General features: G+C 45.1%; 1 protein-coding gene across 10 annotated transcripts in view; it reads right to left on the bottom strand.

Moving 5' to 3' along the window:
* Window positions 1-1,834: 1,834 nt before the first annotated feature.
* Window positions 1,835-12,005, bottom strand: part of EDARADD (EDAR associated via death domain) — a 95,098-nt gene continuing 84,927 nt past the window's right edge. For 9 of the 10 annotated variants that reach the window (XM_060642886.3, XM_060642892.3, XM_060642889.3 and 6 more), the window contains one exon: window positions 1,835-4,345. In XM_060642886.3, the coding sequence (XP_060498869.1) occupies window positions 3,963-4,345 (383 nt within the window). In that variant the 3' untranslated portion in view covers window positions 1,835-3,962. The remainder of the gene's footprint in view (window positions 4,346-12,005) is intronic. The other variant, XM_060642887.3, reaches the window with a different exon arrangement.

Below are 12,005 nucleotides of genomic sequence, written 5' to 3'. Positions count from 1 at the left end.
ATTACTCTCCAGGAAAAACTGACGTGTTACCGCAAATTTCCCATGTTACTGAGTAAATGTTATTCAGCGTCACCACAATGGGCGACTTGTCCATACGGGGTATCCTGAAATATCGGTGGGCAATCCTGGCAAACAACTGAAGCCCTAACCATTTTCAATCTTAAAAATTTTAAGGAAAGCGTGCCTCTGTGAGCCTCCTTTTCCACGAGCCTTCCTCTGGGTCTATGTGTCTCGGGCGTGTGTGGTGTTTATCGTGACTTCGCCTCCCTCTCTCTCATGCGGTGATTTTCTACGCGAGCAAATAAAATTGGTTCGTAACATAAAGCCTCGCTCCGTAACACTATCGGAAGACCATCTCCTGGAACTTAGCTGAAGTGATTTCATCCTCCCAGTAGCAAAAGGACCTCGTTATAAGCAGTTTCGTTTCTAACGTGGTCAGCTTAACCTAGATCCTTCGGAGCAGAATAATGAGAAAAACTCTTAGGTGTGATGAACTTGCGTTTTAAGTTATTTGATCAATTCATCAGAAAGCGCTTTCCTTCTTTTCCGCTCTCTCTTTTGCGGAGTCTCGGCATATTTATGCTGTTCTGTTTACTTGCTGCAAATTAACTTGAGAATTATTTTGGCTTATTAGGCAGTGGAGTTCTGGTTCTATTTCAGTTGAGAATTAATTTCTCTTTGATATGTCTGTATGGAAGAGAGAGAAAAGCTGTCCTACCTTTAATCAAAGTCTAGGGGCTGAATGAACTTGACTTAAAAAAAAACCTTTTAGTTAAATTTCTCTCTGCTAATATCATACTTCTAATAATTAAAGCTTTTCGTGAACTCAAATGCCAACTGATACAGATTTTGAGGATGTGCCAATCATGGTCGCTTCAAATTCAAACAGCACGTGTCCATCAACTCCCCTGCGCAAAAAAATCCTGTCCACCCTAGCACTGCCCCCATGCAGTTATAAACAGGAATTTTAAGCCTTCGTAGCCAGTGGTGGAAATTGCTAGCAATCAGGACTTTGGACATAATGATGCCAAAAGGAGAGATAAGGGGGTGATACCCTGTGCTCACACTGTTTTCCTGGAAGTCCTGAATTTGACCGTAAAGGAACACACTCAGCCCTGCCCACACCTGAATCACCTAAATTCCGTCTTAACATTTTTTAAATAAATGTTTGTCAAATTAATGTTTTCCCTATTTTTAAATGTTTATTTACAATCTCATTTTTGACAGAGACTGAAAGAGAGGTAGCGAGCCCAAGCGGGAGAGGGGCAAAGAGAGGGAGACACAGAATCGGAAGCAGGCTCGCAGCTCTGAGCTGTCAGCCCAGAGCCTGACACGGGGCTCCAACTCACTAGCCATAACATCATGACCCGAGCCAAGGTTGGACACTTAACCGACTGAGCCACCCAGGTGCCCGTTAATGTTTCTGATCCAACTCACAGGTAAACTCAGCTGACATTTACAAACAACAGCCATGTTCAAGATACGATGGTGAGTTCAAAGTCTGTTTTGAGATTGAAATTTTGAGTTTGGCATAGGTGGATCTTGAGAAACTTAACAGAAGACCATGGGGGAGGGGGAGGGGAAAAAAGTTACAGAGAGGGAGGGAGGCAAACCGTAAGAGACTCTTGGATACTGAGAACAAACTGAGGGTTGATGGGGGGTGGGGGAGAGGGGAAAGTGGGTGATGGGCATTGAGGAGGGCACTGTTGGGATGAGCACTGGGTGTTGTATGGAAACCAATTTGTCAATAAATTATATTTAAAAAAAAAAAAGAAATTTTGAGTTTGAAATCGGAAACATGTCCAAAAGTAGTGCCAACAGGGACCATTCCCAAGCCAGCTTACGAAAAACTTTTAATTCAGAAATTTGGGAAATACAAAACTGACAGTTCTAAAGAACCTAATCACCACGTGTAACAAGCGTTTTCATGGGAAAAATTTTCACCAGTCTCCAGATTTAACATCTGGGATGTTAGCAGCTTAAATGTTTTTTAATGTTTGTTTATTTTTGAGAGAGTGAGAGAAAGAGAGAGAACCGGGGGGGAGGGGCAGAGGCGGGGGTGGACAGAGGATCCAAAGCAGGCTCCGTGCTGACAGCAGTGAGCCCGACGTGGGGCTCGAACTCATGAATCGCGAGATCCTGACCTGAGCCAACAGATGCTCAACCGACTGAGCCACCCAGGCGCCCCAAACTTAAATTTTTTTGTGAAATTTGCAGCTGTGACCCTACTGAATGGAAATTTAGAAGGCCACGTCCCCCAGCTACTGCTCCAAGCCACCGAGGGTGGTATGTGATGTGCCAAGGGTTTCAATAGAGCAGAGTATCCACTGAGCTGGGAATTGGGCGGGGGGGGGCGACGGGGAAGACCAGGGAAGATGGCGCAGCAGGGGAGGGAGGGCGCCGTGGTGGGGGTGTTCTTATTCCAATCCTCTCCTCCACCAGGCTGCCCTTTCTTCTGGCGCTGTCCCTCTCTCTTGTGTCACTGGGGGTGGAGGGAGTCTCTGGGAATAAGGGAACCTTTCCATCCTCCCACCATGGGAACGATGGCTGGGGTTGAGGGTGGAGGACCACCTGCTCTTTTCTGTCTCCATTTGGAGACGGTGGAGACCTAGAGGGGGGAGGGGGGAGGGGGAGATGGCAGGAGGGAAAGGGCTTTTTCCTCCCATCTTTCCAGCAGCAAACCCTTCTATCAACCACACTTCACCTCCCCCTAAAACCATCTAAGAACATCAGATATTCTTTGGAACCAATTTTTCATTCGGTCTGAAATCTTTTAAAAGTTGGATTTTAATGCCGATCTCCTGCCCCAGCGTCAGCGTGAAAGATTCCCCATTCTTGGCTAAACCTCTGTGTAGTGTTTGTTCGTGACTCTGTATCCAGCTGGGACAGTAGGTACTGGAAGTGGTTACATTCCAACGTTGGGCCTGGTGAGTTTTATTTGTTTCTTAACGAAGCTTGATCTCATGGGTGAAAACACTCAGCCTTACACAAAAGATGGAAAAGTACATATTAAGTTAATTTTTAAAAAGTCTTGGGTAACAAAGGGCATTCTGTGTACTCTCTTTGTGAAACACTTTCCTAAGGTCCTTATTCTCCCTCCTGATTCCTGACTCTTTCCTCCCCAAACCACTATTTTTTTATTTCTTGCAAAAATACTTGAGCAGATGACATTTTTGACAGTGCACGGATGACAAAAGTATTTGAATAAAAAAATGGCACATGTGGTGTGAAGGCATGGCCCCATAATACCAATATCCTGCTACTTCACCTAAGTACAGTAAAACCTTGGATTGTGAGTAACTCGTTCTGCTAGTGTCCTGCAAGACGAGCAAACGCTTCTAATAAATTCTAACTTGATAAACGAGCGATGTCTTGCCATATGAGTCATACGTGACGCTGAATGTCATATGGTCACAACTGAGCCAAGGGTTCTTGAAATTCGCTTCGACAGACAAGTGCTTTGGATTACAAGCATGTTTCTGGCACGAATTATACTCGCAAACCAAGGTTTTAATGTCCCTTATGTTTTCTTCTAAGCTGTGGGCGTCCCGTCCAGCATGAAGGATCCTATGGACGATGATCAACTGGGGCCATCAACAATCTTAGTTCTTATTTCAATCTTCCACAGTATTTAAGGGAGAGGATAATTTTATTTTCATCATGGCATGAGTCCATTCTGATTGTAGTCTTTGGCCCTGGTCCCTATGTGAGTCTACAAAGTATTTTTCCCAATTCCAGAGTCAAATGTTAAATTAAAACAGATGTGCAAAACTAAACAAACAAAAATCCACCACCAAGACACAACCTACCCCTCCAAAAAAAAAAAAACACCAGCTTTGGGGAAAACCAATGTCCACTGTCATGTGTCCTCATCCTAAACCCTTAAGAAAGAACAGATCCACATTCCTCCTTAACCTGTGGCTGTTTCAATGTCCAAAGAGGCCAGCGGGAAGCAGAGAGGTCTAGAAGTTCCTGGGGTGGTCTCCACGCCCCCTCTTGGGCCACTCCTCATCCACCCACCTGTGCAGGACCTTCTCCACGTCGGCCCTGTGGTAGAGCCTGCAGAGCTCCATCAGCTGGCCCACCGGCCTCTGACTGTTCCGGAGCAAGAACTCCAAGGTGGGGCTCTGAGGCCTCTGCTCCAGGAAACACAGTTCGTCATAGGGCATGCCCCATTTGCTTGCGAAATTCCTCCAGTTTTTTACTGTCGGGTGATACGGATCCAGCTTTATCCTGATGACGTCTAGTAAGTCCTGATCATTGAGTAAGTCACTTATGGTGGGGGCCCGGAGCGAGCAGGCAGAACAAGTGCAGTCCTCCTTGCAGGACTCGCCTCTGCTTATATCTGCAGAAACAGACAACACAGTCCCCACGTCAGCAAGGCAGCGAGCGCACGCGTCCATCTCCTCGGTCCTTTATTCTCCCGCTCGAGTAGGTACCACACACCGTATCTTACAGAGGAATGTTTCAGAATACTCATTTCTGCAGACCCCCACAACAAATGTGTTTTAAAAAAAAATTTTTTTTTAATGTTTATTTCCGAGAGAGAGAGAGAGAGAGACAGAGTATAAGCAGGGGAGGGGCAGAGAGAGGGAGGGAGACACAAAATCTAAAGCAGGATCCAGGCTCTGAGCTGTCAGTGCAGAGCCGGACACAGGGCTCAAACCCACGAACCCTGAGATCATTACCTGAGCCGAAGTCAGACGCTTAACTGACTGAGCCACCCAGGCGCCCCAACAAATGTGGTGTTCTTGACAACCAAGGATGGGTTGCTTTGCCGGAGCACTAGTAAGATTTTACACAGTCGATTTCCCTTTCTTTTGGAGACTCCCTGTGTCTTACATTGTGCATTTGTGACAGTGTGGACCAAAATCTGGGATCCGAGGAGCAAGGCTCTCTCTGTAGGCAGGTCACCAGCGGGAGTCAGACTCTGTCCCGTGAGTAAACCAGCCCATACTTGCCTGTACCTCAACCCTTACCCTTTCCAAGCTACAAGTCAGCCCTGACAGCTCTTTAATGCCAAACACACAGCACATTAGGGTATAAAGGATTGTGCAACGTTTTAAAAGGCCTTGAAACACACACACACACACACACACACACACACACACACACACACACCACACTGAAAACTGGAATATCCACCCCATATGCATATTTGAAACGGAGTGATAATTGATAATGCCAGAAGACGTACTTTTCAGATTTACGGCCACCTTATCATCGCTTTGCCTTTATCTGTGTTTTCTTCACCCACGGGGCTGCCTTTGAAGCGCAGCCAACAGCCTGAGGTGTGCACAGGGGGCTGGATGAACAGGAGGCTTTTGAGCTGAGCCTCACCAAGAAGGGCACAGCCCCAGCCCAGAGGAAGGGCAACATTCTTCCATCAGTCATCTTTAGCTCACTTTAATACTAGGAAGCATGTTAGGAGGGGGAGGAAGGGGTAGAGAAGTCCTTTACAATAAAGTTGCAAGTGGGTTTGCACAACATAGTAACCTAAGTGACTTAAATTCTACATCAGCACTAGGTCTCCTAGCTCCTTCTCCCTAGGGATTTTCACTTTTTTTTTTTTTTTAATGCTTATTTATTTTTGAGAGAAGAGAGAGAGCGAGCGAGCAGGGGAGGGGCAGAGAGACAGGGGGACACAGAATCTGAAGCAGGCTCCCGGCACCGAGCTGTTGGCACAGAGCCCAATGCGGGGCTTGAACTCACAGACCCTGAGATCATGACCTGAGCTGAAGGTGACACTTAACCAGCTAAGCTCCTCAGGCGCCCCACGGATTTTAATAGCTACGCTATGCTAGAGATCTCTAGCTTGGAAAATTCTGGGAGGTTATAATGACCTTTACTACACTGAGCCCTGGACTTCCCGATTTAGTAAAGTAAGGAATTTGGAAAAAAGGGCGTCACTTTGGTGATCGTTGGGAACGATCTGGTGGCAAATACAAACGACAAGGACCATGAAGATTACGCTCATGCTCTTTGACCTGTTAACATAACTTCTGGGAATAAGAGATAATCTAGACTACGTATGACAATTTTTAATTACAGTCTTATCCTTATTATCCATTTTTTAAACAAATGTCAAAGAGAAGGGGCTCGTGAAACAAATTGTTGTACAACTTGACGGAATATTAGTTAAGTAAGTATGAACACTGTGTAGCAACCCAGAGAATGCTTGTGCTATAATGTTAAGTGAAAAATGCAAGATGTAAGATGTGTGTGTACTCTATGTTAGAACTATGTGAAAACTCTATGTTACTATTACTCTGGAAGGAAATGTACAAGGATAGTAACAGTCATTATCTTAATTCGGTAGGATTACGCTTCTGTTTTCCAAACTTTCTCCAGCGGTGTTTTGTTTCTGTGATAACCAGCACAGCGTATCACATGAACACGCAGGTCCCCACTTGACTTTGAAGGTCACCTGGACCCCTCCTGCTGCTTCTAATGCCCCCCTCCACCCCGGTCCCCCCTTAGATATGGCTGCCCCCCCTTCACCCTAGCCCCTCCTTAGATATGGCTGCCCCCCCTTCACCCTAGCCCCTCCTTAGATACGGCTGCTTCTGGAACTGATCCCAATGCTCCTTTGTCCCTTTGGACACTGTATATGGCACGGCAGGCTGCATCCTCCCGGAAGGTTCCTTCTGACAGCGCAGGCCCAACACCCCCATGTCCCCGCTGCATCCTTTCCCCTGTCGTCTGACATGCTGAGATCTCCGCCTGTCTCACTGCTGAGTCCTTGAGAGTTACAAGAAGGTGCTCTGGTACTGTTCTTAGCACTAAGCTCTCCCCGTCCACACTCCCTCCCTTCGGTCCCCTCCCCCACTCCCAACACCCCCCACCAGGCGCTCCCGCTGTAACGGAAGGCCCCTCCTTTTTGCATCTGCTGGACCCAGCACAGCCCTTAGCATACAGCAAACGCTTAAGCACTGTTTGCTGAGTGAGTGAATGCATGAGTGCCTAACTGCTCTTTTGCACCCCAGAACTGACCACTGGAAAGCCCCTCTTGATGTCTAGATGAATCTCCAACTCAGGGCAGACGATACAGTAACTTGCCCCCAACCCCATGCACCAAAAGGACTCTGCCTCCCCTATTTACACTGGCAGTTTCCTGGTGTCCTTGCAGACTTTTTCATTGTATCCAACCAGTTACCACGTCCCAGCCTCTACTGGAAACTCTCCATGCTACAATTCCTGTCTTATTTCCTTTTTAAAAAATTTTTGTTTAATGTTTATTTTTGAGACCGAGAGAGAGAGAGAGAGAGAGAGAGAGAGAGAGAGAAAGAGAGAGACAGAGCGCAAGCAGGGGAGGGGCAGAGAGAGAGGGAGACAGAATCTGAAGCAGGCTCCAGGCTCCGAGCTGTCAAAACAGAGTCCGACGTGGGGCTCAAACTCACGAATTGTGAGATCATGACCTGAGCCGAAGTGGGATGCTTAACCAACTGAGCCACCCAGGTGCCCCTTATTTCCCATGACTTCCTTAAATATAACCTGTGCTCTAGACAAGCTGGACTGCTCTGTTCCCTGAACTTCATCCATCCTATAAAACCTACCTCAGATTAATTAAAAGAAAGACTAATATCAATTCGGTGTAGAAAATTTGGAAATTGTATACCATTATAGGTTTTGTATAAACTACTCACCATTTAGGGTTTTTACAAATTCTCATGACAATGAGGAACAATTTGATGCAGACCCTTGCATATATACTCTTGGCCACATCTTTATTCACCTTCCCAGTAACGGGATTATTAGGCTCAAAAGTATGAGCATTCCACAGCTGACAATGCATGAGCCCAAAACTGCTTTCCAGAAATAACAGTGGTAACCAATTTATACTCCAATCAGGGAACAGCGATGGGGTTCATCTCACCTGACCTTTGTCAGCACCAAGTAAAAAAAAAAAAATGTTTGTCAATTTCTTTTTTTTTTTTAATGTTTATTTTTCAGAGAGAGACACAGAGTACAGGTGGGGGAGGGGCAGAGAGAGAGGGAGACATAGAATCTGAAACAGACTCCAGGCTCTGAGCTGTCAGCACAGAGTCCGATGTGGGGCTCAAACCCATAAACCGTGAGATCATGACCTGAGCTGAAGTCGGATGGGTAACCATGTTTGTCAATTTCATAGGTGGCAAAATTATAGCTCATATTTTGCTACCTTCATGTCTTTCGTGGTGTTTTCTCTCTGATCAATTTTCTCTCTTCTCTCCCTCTGTTTAACTTCTCTCTCTCTGCTCAACCTCAGCCACCTTACAGACCCCACGTGATTCACCCATTGCATGAAATCTCCCCAGCCAACGCCCAGAACACTGCCTCACAGAATCCCATCACTTTGTCTGTATCTCCTGACTCAGCCTTGCAGTGAGATGTTCTGTATGGTTTTCTGGCTCCTCATTCATTACACCTTAAACGGCCCAAGACCAGATCCAGATCTTTCTGCAATGTGTTCCACATCTTAGAGTTTAAAAATGTTGCATTACATTTCCATGTATGGAACTATTCTTCAGCCACATTAATAATGATGTATTAAGAAGTATAGCTTTAGCACGATGGGACAGAAGTTTATTTAAAAAACGAACCTGGTAATGGTAAAGGTGATTTCTCACTAAAAGAGGTATAAGGGAAATTTTGCAATTTTCTTTGCTCTTATTTAAAGATAGGGTCATGGGGCGCCTGGGTGGCTCAGTTGGTTGGGTGTCTGACTTTGGCTCAGGTCATGATCTCATGGTGAGTTTGATCCCCGCGTGGGGTTCTGTGCTCAGAGCCTGGAGCCTGCTTCGGATTCTGTTTCCCTCTCTCTCTGCCCCTCCCCCAATCACACGCGTGCTCTCTCTCTCTCTCTCTCCCTCCCTCTCAAAATAAATATACATTAAAAAAAAATAAAACTTAAAAAAAAAAAAAGGTACAGTCAAATGCACAATATTCTGTCAAATGGCCAGGAAAGCAGGTTACTAAAGAGTATGCCTAGGGGCCCTGGGTGGCTTGGTCAGTTAAGCATCTGACTTCAGCTCAGGTCATGATCTCAGGGTCCGTGAGTTCGAGCCCCGCGTTGGGCTCCATGTTGACAGCTTGGAGCCTGGAGCCTGCTTCGGATTCTCTGTCTCCCTTTCTCTCTCTGCCCCTCTACCACTCGTGCTTTGCCTGTCTCTCTCTCTCAAAAATAAATAAACATTAAAAAAAAAGAGTATGCCTAATTCCGTTTTTGTAAAAAACAAATGGTATAGTCATTCATATCCACATAAAGCATATATTATATACATATTCACAGGCACAGAAAAAGTCTGGAAGTATGTATAACACACACGTTAACAATGGATATTTCCTAATTTTTTATATGATTGTGTTTCTTTGGATACTTTAAAAAATATAGTTGTTAAATGTTTATTTATTTTGAGACAGAGTGAGAGCAAGCAGGGGAGGAGCACAGAGAGAGAGAGAGAGAGAGAGACAGAGAGAGAGACAGAGACAGAGAGAGAAATCCGAAGCAGGCTTCAGGCTCAGCATGGAGCCTGATGTGGGGCTCGATCTCACGAACCTCGAGATGATGACCAGAGCTGAAATCAAGAGTCAGATGCTCAACGACTGAGTCACCCAGGTGCTCCAACTTTAAAAATATTTTTAAATGTCACAGAAAAATAAAGGAGGGTTTGTATCTCAAAGTCCAGAATTAAATGTATTGATGTTCGAAGGTCCTCCCCAGCATCTCCTGTGTCAGATTCAGGGTTGGCAAGTTTTCTCCATTAGGAGGAAGAGAATGATAATCACTTCTCAGCCTTTTGGCTAAGGTCAAGTGAAGAAGAATAAAAATAATATAATAATAAATAATATAAAAAAGAAGAAAGACATCAGTAAGGTTCCTGGGAAGCTCCTTTAAGCCTTCTAGTGTAAGAGAAGCTTTTATTCTTTGAACAATTATGCTGACCATTTATCAGTCTGTTTTACAACACATGACGTGCCAAAACCCTATGGATGTTTTCCTTTTGTATCTCTCATGACACAAATCACAAACCACTCCGTGAACTGAAATCTACCCGAAATGGCAACAGTAGCGAATGTGAAGCTGCCGTTTGGAATCATAAACTATAATTAGCTCTCTGGAAGACTGAAGTGGAGGAACATGTTTTGTTTTGTATCGAACACATTTTGTCCTGCCCTGCTTTAAACACCTATCATGTAATAGTGCACATAAAACGCTAGACTGGGTGATGCCTTGGGGGAGAAACAATTGTGGGGGGAGAGAGTCATAGCACCGAAGAAGCTTTCATCAGAAATGGGGAAAAATGGGAATATTATTTGATGCCTCTCAAAAAACAAGCACAGGGTTGCTGTGTAGGTGAAGTTCAGAAATTGTCTGCCAGATGAATGAATGAATGAGAACTATACTTTCTCCCCATGAGACAAGGCAGATTTGTTCTTATTATCTGATGCATCTTATGACCTGAAGAACTAATAATAAAGGAAAAGGAATGTTGCTTGTGTTTCTTGAGCAATAAACAGGTATCGGTGGAAAACGGTACAGAATTGGTCTTAAGATACAAGGGGATTCTAGATTTGGGGGCAGAGAGGAGAGGGCTATTTCAAAAAAGAAGTTACTTATGTATAAAAATTCACTCAGATTCTCTACTAATGAGGGTCTTCACTTGCCATATTTGGACACCTGACTTGTGTATTTTCTGCTGATGCAAAGCAAGAATGGAACCCACCATTAATTTATGATGACTTCTTATTTTAGAGACCAAAACCCTGGAAAGACTTGCTCTCTGTGAGTCTAGTCTGAGTACTGGCTTAAACTCAGGGAGACTTTGTCAGAGGAAGAAATGCCAGATTTCTCAATGTCTTTTCTTCTTTCTTTTTTTTTCTTAAAGTTTATTTATTTTGAGAGAGAACAAGCAGGGGAGGGGCAGAGAGAGAGGGAGAGACAGAATCCCAAGCAGGCTCCACGCCATCAGTCAGGATCCCGACACAGGGCTCGAACTCCTGAACCATGAGATTATGACCTGAGCCGAGATCAAGAATTGGACACTGTGACCAGCTGAGCCACCCAGGCTCCCCTCTCAGTGTCTTTTCATCGGGACAACGGTCATTCATGGAATGGCTAACATACGACCAGCCCTGCACGGAGCAGCATCTTCAAATCTCAGCCCTCCAACCTCCTAGAGCTTGACCTCTCCACGCATTTAACATCTACGGACTTCAGGTTCCTCATCTATAAAATTAAAATGATCATTTCTGTATCTCATGAGTTGAATGAGATAAATGATGTAATGGCGTTTCTGTCAGGTCTTATGTAAATGTTATTGAAAGATGTTAGATTTAACATTTTTTTAAGGATACATAAAGAAAAAGAGTCCCCACGCAGTGTGGCCTCTGCTGCTATCTCCCAGCTCACTTCCTTCTCTATGGCTTCTCCCTGCCCGCACTTGTCCCTAGAACATGAAGCTCGGCTCTGCCCCAGGACCTTTGCACCAGCTAGCTCTTCTCCCCGGAGTCCTCCTTCCTCAGATCTTCACACGGCTGGCTCCTCTGCATTGTTCAGGTCTCTGTGCATCTTCTTAGCTAAGGCAGCACCCTCCCCTGCCAGGCAAAATTCTGTTCCCCTCGTTATTTTCCTCACGGTACACCTACCACCATATGTAATGACTGTCACTCCCAGCTAGTATTAAACTCCAAGAGGAAAGAGACTTTGGTGTCTGATGTCACCACTTCGCTCCAGGCACACAGGAGGCATTCAGTAATATTTGTTGAGTAAATCAAATGAGTGAAGAGTGTGTCTTAGAGAAACAAATTGGAAAGCTCTGGGCAGCCTAAGAAGAGCTATCTAGAAAATTTCAGATGAACTGAAGCTTTTTTTTGTTGTTTAGTGCTGAGCTTATACCAGGCAGAAGAAAGACGCCTGGTTGCTATGGAGAAAGAGTACACACTGTGTACGACCAATCAACAAGAGCTTTAGGGACACCCCAGCTGACAGTCAATGCCCATTAGCACGGTGCAGGTGTGCAACT

The sequence above is a fragment of the Panthera onca genome, chromosome D2 (genome assembly GCF_046562875.1).
Source record: "Panthera onca isolate mPanOnc1 chromosome D2, mPanOnc1 haplotype 2, whole genome shotgun sequence".
NCBI classification, from domain to species: Eukaryota; Metazoa; Chordata; class Mammalia; order Carnivora; family Felidae; genus Panthera; species Panthera onca.
The sequence above is the reverse complement of the archived record's forward strand: the minus strand, read 5'-3'. Positions and strand labels throughout refer to the sequence as shown.